The 23,204-nt window shown below is 36.2% G+C and overlaps 1 protein-coding gene across 5 annotated transcripts in view; it reads right to left on the reverse strand.

Moving 5' to 3' along the window:
* COL24A1 (collagen type XXIV alpha 1 chain) overlaps window positions 1-23,204 on the reverse strand; it is a 405,325-nt gene that overhangs the window by 327,865 nt on the left and 54,256 nt on the right. For all 5 annotated transcript variants that reach the window (XM_040470847.1, XM_040470844.1, XM_040470848.1 and 2 more), the window contains 2 exons: window positions 17,008-17,061; window positions 12,692-12,745 (listed from right to left, as the gene is read on the reverse strand). In XM_040470847.1, the coding sequence (XP_040326781.1) occupies window positions 12,692-12,745; window positions 17,008-17,061 (108 nt within the window). The remainder of the gene's footprint in view (window positions 1-12,691; window positions 12,746-17,007; window positions 17,062-23,204) is intronic.

Genomic DNA, 23,204 nt, shown 5'->3' on the forward strand with positions numbered 1-23,204 from the left:
CATACAAGCAAAAGAACTAAACAAAGGTGCCAAGTTGGTTCCCCCCCCATTTGGTTTTCTCATAAATGAATGTTAATTCTTACTAATTTATTACTTACTAATCTTCAATTTGAGCGTTATTTGAATTCTTTGTTACTATCAACTGAAATGGTAGCATAGTATTGAAAAAAGAATACAGAACAGCATCTTTTATATAAAGCTGGTATCCAGCAATGGATCTGCTAAATCTTACTGATGCTTTTTAACAGTTGGTTTTAGTTTATTAATGCTGAAGCAAAATCCTGTCAGACAAAATCTATTTGTAATTATTGAAAAACTGGACCATATCCAGGCAGTTTCTCTAATCCAAATCATTGTAATCACACTCCATGAATGAGCTAAGACAAATCAAAGAGGCCACTCACAGTTCCTATGACAAAAGGGGCTTTATTGAGCTAAAAAATCAGTAACAAAAAAATTTTCCATATACTATAACCAAAATCAAGTATTTAATCTCCATTATTAATACCCAAAGATATAAAATAGATAATATCCTTTTTCTTCTAGAAAGATCTGTGAGAAAAATAAGGCTAAAAGAAGGGACAGGAAGAAAGAAACATTCTCATCGATATGCACAAACCTTAATTATAGATCACCAAGATAGATCAACCAAAGAAATTAAATATTTCATAAATCATGGCATTATTAAAGTTACTCATTTACCTACAGCATCTAATATACCCAATCTTTTAGCTCAAGTTTGCTCTGAGTTTACATTTTTTTAAAGATAGTTAAAGATCAGCCTAATTACAAAATATGAGATATATTGTTCTCAGTCGTCCAAATGTCACTTGAGATTCCACAAATAAAAATATCGTCAAAGCTAAGTCACTTTTTTTGAGAGAGAGAAAGTTGGGGCAGAAGATGAAGAGAGAGAGAGAGAGAGAAAGAGATAGAGAATCCCAAGTAGGTTCCATGCTCAGCGCAGAGCCCAATACAGGACTTGATCCCACAACCCTGGGATCATGACCTGAGCTGAACTCAAGAGTCAGAGGATAAACTAACTGAGCCACCCAGGTGCTCCTCTTCACTTTTTATAATAGGACATAAGAAATGTCCTCAGCAGTAACAAGGTGGTGGTGGCTCCCTAAGATGAGACAGCAGCTCTAGGAAGGTGGGAGCTAAGCAGCTCCTGAGGAAGTGTCAGGAAGGTGAGTAACAAGAAGCCAAGGTAAGAGGCACATAGGTAGAGAAACCTCTGCCATAGGCTTATCTCTTTTACCTTTTTTAAAAAAGTGTTTATTTATTTACTTATTTATTTTTATTTCTGTGAATGCTTGAGTCTAACTACATGCTTCCCTTTCTTTGGCTACCACCTGTTTTTCTGGCCAGAGATTCCTCCCTCCCCTAGCCCATGATGAAAAAAGCATAACTTCTTTAATTTACATTTCCTGAAGCAGTTTACAACAGTGAAGTAGGCATGTTAAACATGGTATCTTCTGTATGTACAATTTCCTTTGAAGGGATTGTTTCTCATCCAGAGACTCTAATAAAGGGGCAGCAACAGTCATGATCTTTTCTTCATGAACTCACTCCTGCTCATCTCAGCCACAGGAAACAACACTTGATCTAAAGGAGGCCAATACAAAGTCTGGCCAGAAGGCGATGAAGTCACTCGGAATAAAGAGTTTTGCCTAACTAGGAACAAGCTGGGTCAGTCAAATTCTTTTTTTAATTAAATGAAACTATTTTTTAAAAAGGAAAGAAAGAAAAATTCAGGTACTAAGCAGTAGGGGGCTGAAGCGGGAAAGATTCACAAAGGTTAAGGGGAATTGAGATGTCACAAGAAAGCCAAAGTATAAACACAGAATTTAGAATAAGCAGAAACTATGTTAAGAAAGTTGTTCTCAGAGATAACACAAAAGGGCAGATGTGGGAAGAACAGAGAGTAGCAGTACTAGAAAAGTACAGTAAAAGATCCACGGACTAAGGCAGCTACGCCACTCAGAGCTGCTTTGAATCAGTGCTTGTCTCCATAAGACCAAGTTACATTACAGCACCTATTTTTAGATTCCGTGGGTCCCTGCTTCCCTTAATACTACAGAGAGGACTGAAAGAATTTTCTCTTCCTTGAGATAGCCTAACTCTCCATTCTTTGCAACCAGAAGAGCCTGAGTTAAACAAAATGTTCTGGTTGTCTTTTCACTGCTAACAATAATAAAGAACAGACCAAGCAGGCTGAGTTCTAGGTCCAGTTTTGCCACTAACTAACTACAGCATGAGCTTTGAAGTCTATATTTGTAAAAATGATGGCAGTGAGTAAAATTATTTAAAATTTCCTTTTAGAGCCTAAATGTCCATCAACTGATGAATGCATAAAGAAATTGTGGTTTATATACACAATGGAATACTACGTGGCAATGAGAAAAAATGAAATATGGCCTTTTGTAGCAACGTGGATGGAACTGGAGAGTGTGATGCTAAGTGAAATAAGCCATACAGAGAAAGACAGATACCATATGGTTTCACTCTTATGTGGATCCTGAGAAACTTAACAGGAACCCATGGGGGAGGGGAAGGAAAAAAAAAAAAAAAGAGGTTAGAGTGGGAGAGAGCCAAAGCATAAGAGACTGTTGAGAACTGAGAACAAACTAAGGGTTGATGCGGGGTGGGAGGGAGGAGAGGGTGGGTGATGGGTATTGAGGAGGGCACCTTTTGGGATGAGCACTGGGTGTTGCATGGAAACCAATTTGACAATAAATTTCATATATAAATAAAAAATAAAATAAAATAAAATAAAATAAAATAAAATAAAATAAAATAAAATAAAATAAAATAAAATTTCCTTTTATTGCTAGCATTCTGTGATTACTTGGATCTGTAAGAAAGCCACTGCTTTTTTTTTTTTTTTAATTTAGCTTCATGGAATGAAAAACAAAGGCATATTTATTAGTTAATTTGGCCATCCAGGCATAGGAAGAATTTAAGTAAGACTGATGTATATATCAGAGAAAAAGCAGATTCAACCATAAGATCTAAATCAAAGGTGAAAAGCATAAAAGACTGTTAAAAACTGAGAACAAACTGAGGGTTGATGGGGGGTGGGAGGGAGGGGAGGGTGGGTGATGGGTATTGAGGAGGGCACCTTTTGGGGATGAGCACTGGGTGTTGTATGGAAACCAATTTGACAATAAATTTCATATATTGAAAAAAATAAAAAAATAAAGCATTATAAAATAAATAAATAAAAATAAATAAATCAAAGGTGAGGACTCTGAGATATGTAAATGGAAAAGAATGGGTCAGGTCGGAGGCTTTTATAGCCTAGTAAAAGATAATTGTAAATCAGATTTGAGTGGAGGAATAAGAGACAGTGGAGAGCTCCTTATAGAGTTTAAACTGAAGTTCCTTATCTATTCTATTCAGTGTGGTATCCCCAGTGTTCAGAATAGTGCCTGGCTCATAGGAAGTGCTCATTAATTACTCAATGAAGGGACTTGGATGGATGAATGAATGAATTGATGGAAAGACGTGAATGGATTTGAGAGTAACCTGAGTACAAACTAGATTCTAAGTATCTAATATGACATCTCAATTCTCTTAATATTAAAACAAATTGAAGAAAGGCCTCCTTCTATTCCCTATATTGGTGACTATATTCCTTATTTATATTCTACTTAAACACTAGTCTGTAAAGTTTTAAAAAGCAAAGGGAATAAATTCCTGGGAAAAATGCCTACATTCAAATTTTGACATAGCTCCAATCTAGGGACCTAACATTTTATTTTAAAAAATAGCTTATAGTATACTCTTTTGAAAATATTATTTGAGTCACTGTTTTCTAACTCACATAGGAAGAATAACAAAAAGTCCAGTAAATAACAACATAGAATTTTTCTTGGATAAATATATTGGAAAAAAAAAACAACAACAATGTGAACACAGTCTTTAAGGAATGCCAATAGGAAAATTTACAAACTCTGTTTTAAAATAGATTAAAGACCCATTATAATAAATCATACAATTGTCTAAATATTTGTTGTGATAGAAAGCTGCCTTACCAAGAATTACAATAACAAATGGGACTTAGGATCTAATTTTAACAGAGACTTTCATGTTAATACTTATTTTAACAAAAATTTGACCCCAACAAATATGTTGTCAATAGGTAACCACACATGACCAAAGAGAGAGAGGGAGGGAGGGAGGGAGAAAGAGAGAAAGAGAGATAGGGGAAGGGGGGAGATACAATTAAAGAATTAAAATCATAAATATTGAGATGGGAAAGAAAGAAATTTCAAGTAGATACTGAACTTTGCCCAAGTAATTAAAATTTTGGATGCATATATAAAATGTTTATCCATAAGAAAGTTGGTGGTACCACTTATATACAGGCCATCCTCACTGGACATATGGTACTACAGGCCCGTAAAACTGACCATCCAAGCTGAAACCATGCAAAGCAATATTAATAATGGGAAAAATTACAAATGTTCTGTGATTTTTAAAAATATTTGTCAAAATGTTAAAAATTCTGACAGTTAAAATTGTGTAGGGAAATGAAAAAATGTTCAACTAATATTTGGTGCAACATAATTTAAAAGATTAAAAACATTGAGAACTAAAGTATTTCTTTGAAAAAAATTTATAAAGAGTAGTTTGAATGGTGCTTGCCTTCTTGTATAAATTACCATACTGAGCAAGCATATTTTCTGTGCTTTGGCAAATTATCACACTCTTTTCTAACTCTGGATCAACTTTGAACATTTTATCCTTAGTACTTTCAATGCCATGAAATAGTTCCAAAAGTTCTTCTAATGTGGAGGGTGTTTTGCTGGTGTTACTCTTCTGGGACATCTCTCTCCTATTCATCACAACCCTTTCCTCATTTATGTCCAAAAGTTAACCTTCCCTGTGTTCCTCTGGCTGCATTATCTAGGGTCTCTCAACTGGGAGCAGGGTCCTAGGGTCAGCTATTTTTTCTATAATTCCATTTATGTTCAGCTCTAATTTTAAGTCCTGTGTTATCATGATTCCTTTATTTTGTTGTACTTTCATCTTTGCTGGTCAGTTACCTCTTTTGATTATCCATTTGTATAACATATCACATAGGTTTATCACTGAGAGACAAGGAAGCAACACACTACATACTTTGTTGTCTGCATGATCTGAATAACAGATGCACAGTGAACAATTACCAACTGACTGGATGAAATGATGTGACTGGTCATTGACCTTGATGCATAGCTGTTATTTACGTAGTTTTTATAGGTTATGTTGTTTTGTAGACTGAAGAGACTATAGCAGAGTTTGTACTTTATGCAATTAATCGCAGTTAATAACTGTGGTTAATAACTGTGGTAAGTGAAGTTTGAACCATGTTGTTGGGAGACTGGTGTTATTTTCATTAAACATAGTAACTGAAATTTGTGTATATTTGAACCATCCAAAGTGAGGAATGCCTGTATATATATATTAAGAAAAATTCTCAATGACCTTATGATAAAATCTCCATGTTGTCAACTTTATATATTATTAGTGTTCTCCTTTTAACAGTCTTTTCCCCTCACTAGATGGAAAAGACACATATTCACTCAGATAAGGACTTTTCTCCTATGGCATAAGACCACTTCTGTATTGTCACCTTACCTTTCTATCTGGGGCCTCCTTCTATAGACTTTAGGTTTCAGAAAGGTAGAAGCATTCCCCTCCAGAGCCCACAGAAGTGCCAAAGAAACTGGAGAATAGATGATTTGCTTTTGGCACTCCCCTTCTTAAAACCCATCAGGTAGTTCTCTATTACATGATAAACTAATAGACGCAAGTGATACATGATGTAAGTTCCTTTATGAGGTTGCCCCTGAATAGCCCTCAAGCCTTATCTCCTGACACCTCCTGTCTCACACTTCATAACCCAGGAACAAGGAACTGCTCTTTGCCTGCGAGCCTCTGTTTCCGCCATCTCCTCTGTGTAGCTAGCATACATGTCCACTAACTACCATATCCTCAGCATAACGGCTGCTCATCCTCAAGATGCAGGTCAGATGTTGCCTCCTTCCCCGTTCCCTAAACACTCTCCCACTGCCCTCAACTACATCCTACAATAACCTTTTCATATCTTCATTATTGCCCTTGTCATAGCATAATACACCTTTGTAATTTACTTTAGTGTGTTTCCTTTCTTTAGACCATAAGCTACTGGAAGACAGGGACTATACCTTATTTACATAATACTGGTTTTCTGAGTGAACTGCAGGGCAAAAGGATGTGACTAAAACAAATGTAGCATTTGAGAGAGTTACTGACAGATTTTATCTCTGGAAGGAAGCTGCTCTTTTGTTTGAAGCAACCTCCCTGGATCTTTTGCTTCTGTCTAATCTCGGGAAGTTAAGGCGAAGGTGGGATGACCATGTATATAATCGTGTGAAAGGCAACACCACTGAGAGATCAGTAAACAGGTTAACTAGTTCTACTCAGCCTACCTAAAATGGGATGAAATCCTGATAAGAGGCCTCAGGGAAAATAAGACAGGAAGAGACACTGATTTGGGAAGCAGAGAAGCAGAGAAGAGAAGAAAGATGACCACTAGGACTGGGTGAAAGGGCACAATCAATGAAACGTAAGAGCAGCAACCTTCAGTCACTCACTAATAATACGTGCTGGACACTAGGCTGAGATACTACGTAAGGACTCCTAAGTCACTCATATATTTCCCTTTAACCACTGCTACTTCAGCGTTGTTTGAAGGCAAGAGTAAATCTCATTTTTCTGTAATGTAAGAGCATTGGTTTACAGATTAGGTAGTTGCAAGTTTCTAATGAAACTTGTCAATCACTACAGGAGTCATAGTGACAATGCCTTGAGGGATACAAACAAAGGCCTATATTCATGTTTTGGCCAAAATAACCAGAGAAAAGCATGGCAAAATTGAGAAACAGTGATAATATGACCATAAAAAAAAGATGAAATCAATAGCTATGAGAATGGCAGCACTTCTTGGGGCAAGGCAATAAATAAGAATAAGAAGAGAATAAGAAGTTTAATTTTTTTAAAAAAACAAATAAATTGAAGGAGGATCCCAGATAACTGGAGAGCTTGAGGGGACTCCCATTACAGGATTAAACACCACACAAACCTCTCTATTCTACCCGCTTCCCCTTCTTCTTGGAACATACCTCCCTCACGCACACAACACACTTGTGCCAACCTTTGTCCCAACCTCCTCACAATACTGACCCACTAACCTCCTTTAATCAGTACCTGGTTTCTACTGTGGCCCCGTCAACCCTAGTAATAGTCCTTCTCAACTAGTTCTCAGAGAAAAAGAATATGATAAACTAATATTCAGAATGGTGTTATATGACAGATAACAGCTTTTTCTGAGAACACAGATTTTTTTTTTTTTTAATTTCTGGAAACCGAAATACTTTTAGCCAAATGAACTCATCCTTAATGTTAAAACGTCAATCACAAGAGCCAGACTGAGGAAAATATCTTTGGACACAGGGAAGTTTCCAAGTCCCGCAAATTACACCACTCTGGTAACCACTGGCTTGCCTGTGGGGGAGTTCAGTACTGCACTGCCTTGGTCCCAGTGTCCCCTACCATTAGTGGGAACGGAGGATTGCAGAGAAAGGAGATGGCAAGAATGGAGACAGCACAGACCCTATGCACAGCCTTTGTATTAGACGTCCAGTACAATACTTGGACTGGGAACCAACCCAAAGCACAATGTAGCTTTGCTGAGTTTTACAAGGATAGTGGGCAAGGGAGAAAATAATCTATAGAGTCAACTGTGGAGCAGCAGAACTCTCCTTATTTCTCTCTCCAGGCACAGATTTTTTATGCCAATCCTGATTTTTTATTGTCATTCTCATGGACATTCAGCATTATTGTAGCTCCTTAGTACTGTCCTTGCTTTAAATAGATTATGAAAAGCTGTCTAGTTTTTGAGTGACTAATAATTCACAATGCATTCCACTTGATGCTTCACTTCTTTTTTCCTTTCCAACTTTATAAAGATATTTACTGTGTTCCTCATATGTAATGGAAAACTTTTTAAGTAATTGAAATAATTCCATCAAAACACAATTAAGAATTTGCACTGATTTACAATTCTCACTAAAAAACCATAGTAATTAGTATTTTTGATATTCAGAAAAATACTGCCAAACACTGTTCATAAAAATCTGTATTAAAATGTGTGCTCATATTTCACCATTGCTGTGAGCTATATGCCTTTATGCTAAGATGTGCTTAACTGCTCCCATCTGGTTCATCCTCTTGATCCTACAAAAAGTGTTCCAATTGAAATCACTGTCAATGTTCTTACAATTTTAAATAGCAGACTTCCAACATTAATATAGCAACTGATTGCTATATTAAAAAACAATTTTAAATCCATCTGGAGTCCAAGCTCAGAATTATGACTCTTGTCTTCCATCCAACACAGCATACACTCTGGATCCAACTTATCTGCCTTTTGGCACAAATTTAGACACTGAGTGGGAAGTAAAAACATACTTTAGTTCCTAGGAAAATAAAAATTACATGAAGGTGGCTAAGTTGAGGCAATGTAACCAGTCAATTTGGGGAAACACATTGCTTGTTAAGATGTTGATACCGGTTAAAAAAAAAATTGGGAGGAGAGAGATAAAAAATGAAAAAGAAAGAAGCAAACTAAAAAATCTACTGAAAGGTGGAAAAAGACAGCAATGCTGCTAATTCATTCACTTTGTTATTTCTCTCAATATTACTTATGTTCAGAATGTTTTTAATAGCAACCTTCTGTTTATTAATCTCAACAGTTTTCATGAGATGTTGAGTGTTCTCAACACAACTTTCTTGCAGCCATTTTCAAAATTACTTGAGACGACTTATATTAGAAGAATTTTAATATTTCCAGATACTTTCAGAGAAAAGGAATAATGAAGTCATTATTATCTGTCATCCAAAACTATATCTGTTCCCTTGGCTTTCATGAAAAGCAAAATTTTACTTCCTCTTGTACACATGCCAGGGACAGTCAGCAGTACTGAAATACACATCCTACAAATACTGATTTAACAAACGAATTAATTAATGGAGAAGCAGTATTTGAAGCTATTAAGAGCAGTCATGTGTCAAACAGGCCTGGATTTGAGTCCTAACTCAGCCAATTAATAGTAGTGTGGTCTTGGGTAAGTGATTTAACCCTTTTATACTTCAATTAACTTATTTATGACATAGTGAACATACTGTCTGGCTTAATGAGTTGTTTTTGTTTTTTGGTTTGTTTACTTTGGAGAGAGAGCTCAGGAGAGGGGCAGAGGGAGAAAGAGAGAGAATCTTAAGCAGGCTTCATGCTCAGTGCAGAGACTGACGTGGGGCTCCTTCTCATGACCATGAGATCATAACCTGAGCCAAAATCACAAGTCAGATTCTTAACCAACTGGCCACACAGGCACCCCTCAATGAGTTGTTTTTAAAATGAAAAGAAATAGGGCTCAGCAGAGTGACTGGGATATGGCACATAATATATCAGTAGTAATAGTTATAATGATACTTTATAAAATAGTTTAAAGATAAAAGGATGTAATAAACTTTATATTAAACAAAACCCAAATACTTTGCTCATCTCTCATGATATGCAAAGAATAGTTAAAAGCACAGTTGATCCTGTAGCAGTAAGTTTTATCTCTCCATCCTTCCATAATTCTGAGTGACCATGAACAATTCCCTTAACCTCTCTGGGCTTACCTTAGATTTCTCACTTACAAAGTGAATAATTTAAGTTCTTACCTGGACCTTAAGAATTCACGTAGCACTAACATCATGGGTGGAATTGCAAGGATGAAAGAAACAGGAGTCCCAGGTTAGAGCTAACACGAGCTACTTTTCTAGGTTGTCCTAGTATGGATCCAGTTTGCAAGAAAGTAACCTAGAGTGACCTAGGTGGTTCAAAACATGAACCAAAACTAGTAAATTCCATAAAAGCAGCTCACAATTAACTGAGCATTTTATCCACTAATTGGTCTTGCCCTTCTCCCTTCTATACAGGCCACAGGAACAGTCTATCAAGCTCATTTTGAATATACTTCTACTGTATATTCATATTAAAACAAGACATGCACATAGTGTGATAGAAACTTGTCCCAAGCCTGATATGTGAAGAATCAATTTAGGTTTAGATTGAATCCTTATGTCCTTTCCCTAGAAATACTTGTTTGTTTTTTTTTAATTTGTATATAGTTTCTATTAATAGCCACACTCAAAAATTCTCAGAAAAACTACAAAATCATCTCAAATGTTTTAACACTTTTCTAAACTACTGTCAAATCATAGTGAACCATGAATATTTCATTTTTCAGAAATAAATTTATTTTTTTTAATGTTTGTTTATTTTTGAGAGAGAGAGACAGAGATACAGAGCGTGGGCAGGGGGGGGGCAGAGAGAGATGGAGACACAGCATCGGAAGCTGGCTCCAGCCTCCCACCTGTCAGCACAAAGCCTGACGTGGGGTTCGAACTCACGAACCCATGAGATCATGACGTGAGCCATACTCAGATGCTTCACTAACTGAGCCACCCAGCACCACTGTTTCTAATATTTTCAACAAAACTTTCTCTAGAGAAAATTCAGCTACCGCCACTATCTGACCACTGGCTTCTATATGATCAGCTTTAACCAAAAAAAGGCAGATTTTAAAAGTTTAAAAAATCATATAAGAGGAAAGGAAGTCTCTGAAGGATAATCTGTAGCCCAGTTTGTTTAAAATAATGCTGTATTTCACTTTAATAGACCTATACAGATCAAAAAGAATATATTAATCTTAAGATTTTAAAATGCTGGTAAGCCAAGACATATATAATATATGCACAGGTCTTTGAAAGCCATATCTTCTGCTTTAAGTAAGCACAATTCCAAAGTTAAAATGATAATGTGGTATAATGGTTACAATCAACTTTTTAAAATTTGTCTCTATAGATATTTCTATGCATAGTCCTCTACACAATAACCACTCCAATATTACTTAGAGTTCCTTTTCCTGAACTGCTAATTAATTTCCCAAACCACAGGCATCATTTAACTTCAGAAAGTAATGATTCGGTTTTTCGTCATATGTAGTATCATTCTTTAGGGTGAAATATTGTATATTTAATATCAGATAAAATAATTAAAATAATTTCCATATTATGAGATCTTTGATGCTATTCGTCAGTACAGTTTCTTCAGAGGTTTATTTAGTGGTTAGAGGTACACTGAGTGGCATTAATTGAACAGGTTTGTGACTATATATCAAGACCAATTCTGTTAGAAATGATCACTCTCCAGTCTCTGTCTCCATGGGAGCAACTACAATCAAAGAAGTGATCAGAGTCTAAGTACTGTTTCAGATGAAAATTAGTTTGAAGGCCATAAAAATAATGGTAGTGTGGGCATGGGAGGGAAAATACTCCATGAGATCAAAATCTTTTTCATCATTTTAAAATTCAGCTCTTTAGCAGGAGTTATAAGGGAAAGCAAACAAGGTTATATTTACAAAACCAGACAAACAGCTGATGGTTAATATTTGTTAGGGCTTGCAATTTGTCTGACACTCTATTGCATGGATTATCTCACTTCTTGTTCCCAATGACTACCTATAAAGTGGGTAGTATTATCCTCACATTTTATAAATGAGGGAACTGAAACATAGAGAGGTTAAATACTCTACCCAAAGTCATTGGGACCTAGAAAATGGCAGATGGGATTTGAATCAAGTAACCAGAGCCTGAATACCACTTCCAACCAACATGTCCCAAGAGAAAGGGTATAAGACATACAGAGACATCGACACAGCTCATTATTATATGTATTTAGATATCCATATCAAGTCAAATACTGCTCTTCAATATTTTGGGGCCTTTAATACTTAGATATTTTGTATCTTCCTTTTCCCTGTAGAAAGTCAACAATTCAGTGTTTGGGTGAAAAAGAAAAACAAGCTGAACATATAGAGGAGAAGCAGGAAGTGGAACAACATATTTTATGAAATAATTCTAGCAGCTGTATTAGATTCCTTTTCAACTCAGAAAAATATGTGTTGCCGAATACATATCGCTATTGTTTTTTACCTGCTATTCCCAATCCTGACTTCTGCCCTACTCTTCAGGCCTCATATGTATGTATGTGTGTGTGTGTGTGTGTATGTGTGTGTGTGTGTGTGTGTGTGTGTGTATACATATATATATATACACATGTGTGTATATGTGTGTGTGTGCATATATATATATATATATATATATATATATATATATCATGGCAGTGATTAGTATTTCTTAATACAATGAGAACCCTTTTAAAAAAAGTCAAAAGTATTACCTATAACCAAGTATACCTCGCTTTGAACAAATAAAAGTTAAAAAATGATTTTAAACTTTCGGAAGTAGGTTATTGCCCTTTTATAAAAAAGAAGAAGAAAAGACAAGCTTCAACATTCTGTCGGTGACTTTGACTTATCCCTGCATGTGAATTTTGTTCCCTTCATTAACTGAAGGGTTTTAGTTTTCATAGGGCATTGCCTTTTGTGGGCAACACTCTCCTGGATTAGGAGAGCATCCTAATTCTTTTTGCTGAGAAAAGGAATTTAAAACATTGACTTTGGGCTCCACTTCAAAATGAGATTTTAAGACTTGAAGAGCTCCCAGACCCAGAAGACAAGGATTATGTCAAAGTAAAACTACGTCTTACCTTATCACCTTGCATACCAGGGGGGCCCATTAATCCAGAAAGGCCTTGACTGCCCTAAGAACAAAACACAAAGAGAGGTTTAATGTTATGAATGGGAATTGAAAATTAGAATTCCCTTGCTGCAGGGTTTCATCTCCATCATCAAAATCTTACTGCATTCATTCCTGATCTTTGCAAGTAGGCTTAAGTTACACCTTTTCTCAGGGCCCTTTTGAGACTTTTTCTGAGGCTCCCCACATTTCTCTCTTCCCATGCTGAATACCTGCACCTTACTTCCTACTTCATGCCTCTGCCCCCTTTTTTTCTGATATTCTTTTCTCTAGGAATGCCCTCACTCCCTAAATTCCTGTCATTCCAAGATTTACTGTGTTTTAAAAATCTAAAGTTTACTAAAAAAATCTGTAAGGGGGGCACCTGAGTGGCTCAGTTGGTTAAGCTACAGACACCTGCTCAGGTCATGATCTCAGGGTTTGTGAGTTCGAGCCCCACATCAGGCTCTCTGCTGTTGGTGCAGTACCTACTTCAGATCCTCTGTTCACCTCTCTCTCTGCCCTTCTTCCCCTTTGCCCCCTCTCTCTCAAAAATGAATAAACATGAAAAAATAGTTCTATGAGCATGCTGTGTGGCAGCTGTGGAGGGCTCAGGCTGGCATCTGGTGGGATTCTCACGAGGAGCCTCCAGGCAGGGCTGTGGCGAGCAGGGCTGGGCTCACATGGCACAGCAGAGAAAGGGACACTTTTGCTTCCGGGGCTGTGCTGGTGTTGCCTGCTGTACCACTGGGAAGTAACTGCTGAGAAAATTTATTGGGAGGATGTGTGTTTGGCTCCCGCAGATGGGACTTCACCTATTAGGGCCGTCCATTCTCCTGATCCCCCAACTTTGATGAGGGCCTGCAAGCCCATCTTCGGGTGGGAGGGAGAAAGTATACTGATGTGAGGGGGAAGGAGTGTCTGGTGAGCAGAAGTGACAGTGAGAGACAAAGAGGAAGCTGTGTGAATGGGGTTGGAAAAAACATGTCAGAAAGGAATGAGGAAGGGGCACCGGGGTGGCTCAGTTGGCTAAGTGACCACCTCTCGATTTCTGCTCAGGTCATGATCTCACAGTAGTGGGACTGAGCCTCTCTCCCCTCCAGTTGAGCCCTGTGCTGGCGGGTGCAGGGATGAGTGTGGAGACTGCTGGGGATTCTCTGTCTCTCCCTCTCTACCCTTCCCCTGCTCATGCATGCGTGTGTGCTCTCTCTTTCAAAACAGATAAACTTAAAAAAAAAAAAAGAAAAGAAAAAGAAAAAGAAAAAGGAATGGTAACAATCTTGAGACACTTTGCTCCAAATGCAGTTTTACTTTCCTTCCTCTCTTTCTTTCTGCTGCAGCAAATATATTATGCACGAGAAAACAATGTTGTGAAAGAAAAAAGAGTACTTAAGTAATAATCCTAAGTAAACTAAGTGGCTGTGTTCTGTTTAATATTTAGTGCACTATGTACTTTAATGTGTCATCAAGTTAAACAATCAGAAGAGGAAAGAATGTTTCTAATGATTACCAATTGAATACCTTTCCATTTGTACTAATTTCATTTTAATACCTCTTCTTGACATTTTATTAGGATGGCTTCCATTTGTGATGGGGTGAAAGTTTATACAGGTAACATATATATATATATATATATATACACACACACACACACACACACACACACACACACACACATATATATATATATATATTTTACAATTAATAGAGGGAAAAGAAAGCTGCCCTAGGAAACAGGTTATTGGAGGCTTGTCTCCTTCTACTAGCTCTAATCGTGGGTGGATCACTTTACTTCTTTTAAAAGTTCCTCCATCTGGGGCACCTGGGTGGCTCAGTCAGTTGAGCGTCCAACTTCAGTTCAGGTCATGATCTCACAGCTTGTGAGTTCGAGCCCCTCATGGGGCTCTGTTCAGACAGCTTGGAGCCTGGAGCATGCTTCGGATTCTGTGTCTCCCTCTCTCTCTGCCCCTAACCCAGTCGCATTCTGTCTCTGTATCTCTCAGAAATAAATAAACATTTAAAAACATTAACAAAAAAATTAAAGTTCCTCCATCTGAAAAATGAGAATCTCTCACTTGCCTTATGGAAAAGGAAAATTACCACTCCTTAAAAGTTAAGGTCCCAAAAGGGCTTAAACACTTCAATTAAACGCTCTATGAGAGATGTTCTTTAGTGAATGTTCTATGCTGAAAGACCAGCCCCTGCATTTCTTTTGTCGTTATGTCGCTGACCATATATGTATTATAAAAATGGCTAAGTGATTAAAACCAAAGCACTCTTGTTATCCACCCCCTCAACTCTCACCGTTTAATGTTTATACATGTATTCATAATATATGTATATAACTAATATCCTGCCTCCTCAATATATGTGAACCCAATTTAATATAAATATAATGTTTAATAAATGTTTTAAAATTTTGCCATTTTAGAAATACATCTTTCAATTTTAAAAGGTGTATTTCACTTAAAGCTCAATGGCAACATATCATTAAATCCTGTATCTTACTACATTTCTCCCATCTAGCAATAACCACAATTAGTAAATGAGTAATTCAAAAAGTGAAAAAAAACTGACATACTTCTTAGCCTCATTGCTAATGCTGAATCATCCTATATTTCATACAGAAACTGTATACATACTGAACCACCCTATATTTTGGACAGGGAAGCCATGAGTAAAGATAAAACCAAGTATTTGATATAAATGGGAATGCTTAATTTGGGGAGGATTATTTAAAGCAGACATCATAATGGAATGGAACTCTAATTTCTAAATTTTAAGTAAGAAATCAAATGTCCTATATTTAGATATTTTAAAAGATGGCATTTTGTTTCTCAGACTGCAGGATATTCTTCCTTGCAATAAGTAAGGGACCAATGAAAATATGTTTCTAATAATAAATTTCAATTCTTTTTCTAAAATATTTATATTCAGAGAACTCAGTTCCATCACAGGAATAAAATTCTCAAAATTCTAGATTAAATTTTTTTTTGAGGATTTACTTGTCAGTATAACATCTGCAAAGTTCCTTAAAATGGTATGGGTTTTTTTTTTTTTTTAAGTTTACAAAGTTATCTGTAAGCCAGTTAAAAGATCAGATTTCAACACAGGAACCATCAAAATTATTCAGGGATTTTAAAAGTTTGTGAATGTACACCACACAAACAAAAACATCCCATAATTGTATCACATTCATCAAGTGCTTGTCTAAACAAAGCTTCCCAGATGTATTCCTAAGGCTCCATTTGTATTCATCCTCACTGGAAAACAGTACCTTTCTCCTAATAAAGATTTTGTTGCTATCTTTACTTTAAAATACTAATTTATTTTTACTTCAATGTATATGTGTTTGACAGCATTATGACACAATGAAATGCATATTAGATTACAATTCAGACAAATATATCATTAACTCCACCACTTACTATTCATAACACATGTAAATTCAATGAATTCTGTTTTCCTTTTTTTTTTTTTTAAGTTTATTTACTTATCGGAAAAGAGAGAGAGAGAGAGAGAGAGAGAGAGAGAGAGAGAGAGAGAGAGAGAGAGAGAAAATGAGCAGGGGAAGGGCAGAGCGAAAGGGAGAGAGAGAGAATCCCAAGCAGGCTCTGCACTGTGCTGGTTATTGCGGAGGCTGATGTGAGGCTTGAACTCAGGAACCATGAGAACATGACCTGAGCCAAAACCAAGAGTCAGATACTTAACTGACAGCCACTCAGGCTTTCCATGAATTCTGTATTCTGGAAAACAAGGTAATGATGACTGCCTCTCTTGCAGTTACTGTGGTACTTAAAAATGGTAAAGTACATGGAACTATTCTCAAAAAGGTGCAAAATAGCATTGTAATTTATGTATTATTGTGTGTATGCCTTTTAACAGCAAGTTTTTGAGATTAGGGCCATATCTTGCTCTAATTTTTCGCCCCACCCTACCCTAACTGGAAGGTAGCAAAATGGTAATCACAGTAGACACTCAATAAAATTAATGTTAGGATTTCAACTGATAAATTAATCTGATATAATCTATTTTTTAAATATTTCTTCCTTCATTAAAATCTGCTAGTTTTCTCTCTTCTCTGTCTAATATCAAGTAAAATCTATATTTTTGGGAATGCCTGCATGGCTCGGTCTGTTAAGGGGATTCTCTCTCCTTCTCTCTCTGTCCTCCCCACCCCTCAAAATAAATAAATAAACATTAAAAAATGTTTAAAGAAGATAAAAATGATTTTTTTTAATGCCTGAAATATATCTCCATGATTTTAGTCCACGGGCAACTAATTACCTTTTTTCCAGGAACAGCTTGACCAGGGGAAAGTCCTGGATCTCCTTTGGGGCCCTAGATAAAACAATTATAAAACATTTGGTGAAGCATAAATTATGTATAGCATATCACACTTCTTCAGCTGTATGTTTCATCAGATGTTACATATATGATATTAAATAAAATTATTTTTTTTCAACGTTTATTTATTTTTGGGACAGAGAGAGAGCATGAACGGGGGAGGGTCAGAGAGAGAGAGGGAGACACAGAATCGGAAACAGGCTCCAGGCTCTGAGCCATCAGCCCAGAGCCTGACGCAGGGCTCGAACTCACAGACCGCGAGATCGTGACCTGGCTGAAGTCGGATGCTTAACCGACTGCGCCACCCAGGCGCCCCTAAATAAAATTATTTTAAATTGAGGTGGGCATGGATTATTTACTTTTTTAATGTATATTTTTATGAGCCTCATTTTTAAGTGCTGAGATTGTCAGACATAGATGATTTTTAAAAGCTAATAAAGTTATACTAGCATTGAAAGATCTTTCTTTAAGGGACCCACAGACAGGCTTTATTAACTTATCCACTTTTGTGACACATTCAGTTATAATTCCTATGTTAGCATTGGAAAACTAGTTACTTTTAGTAAAAGAAATCTGCTTATAATTCTTATAATTTTAAGGTATCATACCAAGTTTAAACACTTTCCAAAATTTTTCAGTGTACATACATTACTTATGTAATAAAGAAAAAAAAAAAACAAAACTATAGCTCTAATTCCCCACATAGATACAAAAATAAATTCTTTTCATACTCTGGGAATCATGTTTTACATTTCAAGAGAAATATGACACTAGGTCTCAGCCAAATTTTTTTGCACAATATTAAAGTAACCTTTCTTATTATGCATACTGGCAAAGTATCTCTTTTTCTACCCATCTCATGAAATGAAGAGCCACAATTGAGACTTTATAATTCCAATTCTGATTTCATGACCATTCTCAACTAGTAATTATTTCCATTCCTAAAGAGTTCTAAATGCTATTTTCACTCTATGAGAAATAGTCATGTTTTCTCTCACATAATCACATTTCTTTCACATACCTTTCAAATACTCAAACTGATGGAAGAAGGAAGACCAAAAGAAAAGTCCTTCATGTTCCCCAGTAAGTCTTTTCATTTTACAAATTAGAAATAAATCTTCACTGGCAAAAAGGTCTATGTTCTAAAGTCAAAGAACATTTTTAAGGAAAGGTGGTTTTCCAGGTTCACCTCTTCCCTTTCATAGCTATCACCACTTCTATCACTAAGTCTACAATTTATGTATGTATGTATGTATGTATGTATGTATGTATGTATGTATTATTTATTTATTTTTAAGTTTACGTATTTATTTTGAAGGAGGGAGAGCTTAGGAGCAGGGGAGGGACAAAGAGAGAGAGAGCCAAGTAGGCTCTGTGTTGTCAGAATGGAGCCCAATGTGGGGCTTGATCTCACGAATGAAAGATCATGACCTGAACTGAAATCAAGAGTCAGACCCTTAACCAACTGAGCCACCTAAGTGCTCCAAGGCTACAATGTTAGACCATTGATTATAAAATTATGGGATGCAAGAAACAGCTTTAGTAATATGATATCTCAAAATTTAAGAACTCAATCCATTGACAACAACAACAACAAAGGTGACATAGTTAGAATTTATAAGAGATATTAGAGCTTATCTACTAAAACACATTTTATAGATAAAGAAACAATGAAGGTCCAGAAAGGTTAAATGAATTGATTAAAATTGCTTAGAAAAGTACTGGCAAACCAGGTCAATATTTTTTTCTCATATCACATTATCTAGTAAATAAAAATCTTGTTTTAATAAATTGTTATCTTTTATTAAAAAACCTAGCCAACGGATTTGAGGCAATATTTACAAAGAATTTTAAAAGAAGTTAAGAAATGATGGCCCTTGAGAATTTTAAATATAATAAAGTTCTTTGTGGCTAAAGTTTTTACTTATAAATATCACATTAAAAATTCTTATTTTTAGGTTCTATCTGAATTTAATATTATCTATCTGCTTTCTTAATACTGTCAACTAATTTAACATTTCATCCTCATTAAAAAAGAAATATCTAAGAAATGGGATAAAAGTAATCAATTGATCAATAAAAATCATATTTAAAGATAGAGCTTTCTCTTATTCATAAGCTTTATTATCTGGGCAACATATCTTTAAAGAAATATACGCCTAATCTCTTTTATTCTCCCACAAATGTGCTTTAGTTAATTGATCAACTTATTCTACAACCATAATTCCAAGTCAACATGAAGGAAATGCTCTTAACCTGGCCAGTTGTGGGTTGATCCTCCCTAGTATAAAATGAATGAGTAGAGATTATTGAACATGCCAACTTTACCTAAAATGTCAAAGAAGTAGGGTATATTTCTCTGTATTGAAGAATACTCCAAAATCTCTTACTTTCTCCCTCATTTTGTATTAATTTCATGACTCCCAACATGCTTTTAGTCATACTTGATGGCTTTTCAAATCCTCTTTGTTATTAAAAATGTTTATAAATTAATCATAATTGACTTCGACTTTCAATATTGACTTGTACTTACTCTTACATGACTTTTGTTAAAGGAGCTCTGTGTTCTTTTGAGTGTAAGAGGAAAAGGAAGTTGCCTATCCTTTATTACTTTATTACTCAAAGAATTCTCAAAGTCCCACCTATTCCACTGTTCTGCTGTGTAGTCTAAAATCCTCATTAACAGAGCAGCTCTTTTAGACTATTATTGGATCTCCAGAGGGACCTCTTTCTAGGGAGGGACACTCCCCAATTACTAGATCCATTAACATGTTAGATTAGATTTACGGTATTAGTCCATTCAATATAATGGAAAGAGCACTGGGCTTTGGAGTGAAAAGACTGAACAAATCATTTAATCTCTCTGAACTTGAGATTCCTCCACTGTAAAATGGGAGTAGCAATAATAATAAAACCTACCTAGAGTAGTTTATAAAATATAGGGTCATATAGGGTCAAATTCTCTATAGAGTATAAAAATGTAAGTATTAAAAATAACAAGATTAAAGACAATAATTGAAATCAATTTTACAATTATTGCTAACTTAAAAAGCAGAGAACACAATTCTTGAATGAATCATTGATGGAGCAGCAGAATTTAAATGAAAAGAATTTGGAATTAAAAATTCAAATCTGAATGAGCTAAATTGAGAGAGTCCCATAAAAGAAATACTAAGTAAAATCATCTTGAGGTAACATCACTTGAATATTCTTCACTGTAACATTAGTAATAACTATACAAGATTCATAATCTGAATTTTAAGCATTGCATTCTCTAACCAACACTTCCTATCTTTTTAGGTCACTCTCTAAGTCTCTACAACTTTAACAACTATTTGACCTACTGGAACTGCTAATATGTGATCCCACATTTTCACTGTGGTGAAAATTTATCCCCCATGTGGCCTCACTTTCAATCCTTAAGCAGCCTAAATACCAAGGTCTGACATACATAAATGACACCAAGCTTACCTGGAAATTCTTTTTTGTAATATTTATTTTAAATATTTTAATTAATGTTTATTTTTGAGAGGGAGGGGAAGGGCAGAGAGAGAGGGAGATAGAGGATCAGAAGCAGACTCTGTGCTGTGAGCTTGAATTCACAAACTGAACTCACCAACCATGAGACCATGACCAGAGCTGAAGTCAAATGCCTGACTGAGCCACCCAGATGCTTGCAATTCTTAAATCTAAACTCACCATCTACTCTGTCCCATGCCCTAGCAGTTGAATGTGATTAAAAGGAAACAATCATGCTGACAAATTTTATTTTAAATTCATGACTTTTTACATTAATATGTTTTGTTTTTTGGTGTGTCTAATAAATTACCTTAGTCAATTCACTTTTCCCATTTTCATAGATAATTTTGTTTCATACCCTCTCTTCACTCTGAGTGGGTGATCTTGCTTTCAACATTCACAACCTGTCACAAACAAATCCACTACCTCACCTAAATCTGTCCCAAAATACTCTGCCTTTGGGGCGCCTGGGTGGCGCAGTCGGTTAAGCGTCCGACTTCAGCCAGGTCACAACCTCGCGGTCCGTGAGTTCGAGCCCCACGTCGGGCTCTGGGCTGATGGCTCAGAGCCTGGAGCCTGTTTCCGATTCTGTGTCTCCCTCTCTCTCTGCCCCTCGCCCGTTCATGCTCTGTCTCTCTCTGTCCCAAAAATAAATAAACGTTGAAAAAAATATTAAAAAAAACAAAATACTCTGCCTTCATAAGCAAACCCACCATTCTCTCTCATCAGTATATCATTGATACTTTCCTCCCTGAATTATTTTAATTTTTACTTTTTTCCAGGACAATTGACATCACCAAGTAAACACACTGTAATTTCTCCCATTTTAAAAACAACTTTCCTTGCACCCGCATCTCCCTTCTCTGCTCCATTACACTACTCGCTGTTTGAGAAAAACTCTTAGAAACTTGTCTCTGTTCATGAGGAGAGACTTCATTCTCTCCTGGACTTAATCCATTCAGGCCGCTGTCCCTACCCTACCACATTGGTCATTCTTTCCCAGTCTCCTTTGCTAGTCCCTCTTCTTCTTCCTAATATACTAAACTCTGGGGTACCCTAAGACTTGGTCCTTGGACACTTCTGTCTATATTTATCTATACACATAAGTATACATATATGTATAAAACTATTTGAATACACAGAAGAGCAATAAAAAACCAGGGCACACTGGAGGAGATTCAACTCTAAAAAGAAGAACCACAACTGGTACAGTATACATTTATACAGCTTTTCTTCTAAAGACCCTCCCCAGTCTTCATGGAATGGCTAGAAGTCAAGCATAAAACCATAGACATTTTAGCTAATGGTGTCAGAGGACAGAATGTGAGACTACCTGAATAACTGTAAATTGAGGGAGAAAAATCCTAGGAAGAAAGTAAGAAGACAGTTTCCCCCCAGATCTGGATAAAGACTCTCTTCAGTTCTTGGCTGATACCGAATATGGTTGCATGAGACAGATTCCAAAGAGTTCACCAAAAAGCAACAAGCAATATTTATAATGGAATATAAATTTCAGCTGCTGGCCACCACAGGAGAAATAGTTTGGGGTTTGAGCCACATCACTTTAAAGGGACATGGTAAATGCCTTGGTAATCACCTTTCCATTGAAATTCAGGAAGAGTACCTGGGTGGCTCAGTCAGTTAAGCATCCGACTTTAGCGCAGATCATGATCTCACAGTTCATGGGTTTGAGCCCCGTGTCCGGCTCTGTGCTGACAGCTCGGAGCCTGGAGCCTGCTTCAGATTCTGTGTCTCCCTCTCTCTCTGCCCCTCCCCCACTCACACTCCATCTCTCTCTCTCTCTCAAAAATAAATAATAATTAAAAACATTTAAAAAAAAAAGAAATTCAGGAAGGGCTATACTTTAGAAGAAAATACTATATCCTTGAATTAAAAGACTGACATTAACACTGTAAACAAAACTGAAACAAATCTGTCCCTTAAAAAATTTACCAAATCTGTATAAGTTTATTAGCCAGTTATTTAACTCCCTACAGAACAAACGAACGAACAAACAAAAAAATCACAGTCATCAAAGGATTTCAAAGGAAGACAACAGAATCTAAAGTTCTTCAACATATCATCTGTAACATCCAGTATATATCAAATTTTTCTAGACATACAAAGAGAAGTAAAATCTGACCTGAGTTAAAGAAAAAAAGTGGTCAATACAAACAGACCTCAGAAGGACCCAGATATTGGAATTTGTAGTTAAGGATTTTCAATTATTATAAATATGTTCAAAGACATAAAGTAAATGATCATCATAATTACCGAACACAGAAATATCAGCAGACAAGTGAAAAGTATGCAAAAAGGAACAATAGAACCCTAGAACTGATTATACAGTATCTGAAATGAAACACTGTCTGGATGAAATTAACAGTATATTAGAGAAGGCAGAAATTAAGTTTAGTGAATTTGAGGAGAGATCCGTAGGAGTTAACTAATCTGAAGTAAAGAGTAAAAAATGACAAAAAGGAGCAAAGCTCTAGTGACCTGTGGGACAACATTAGGTAGTTTAACATACATGTAAATGGAGTTCCAGAAGGAGAGAAAGAATGGGACAGAAAGATTATTTGAAAACATAATGGCCAGGGGCACCTGGGTGGCTAGTC

This window comes from Herpailurus yagouaroundi, unplaced genomic scaffold (assembly GCF_014898765.1).
Source record: "Herpailurus yagouaroundi ecotype Mexico unplaced genomic scaffold, PumYag 77, whole genome shotgun sequence".
Lineage (NCBI taxonomy): Eukaryota > Metazoa > Chordata > Mammalia > Carnivora > Felidae > Herpailurus > Herpailurus yagouaroundi.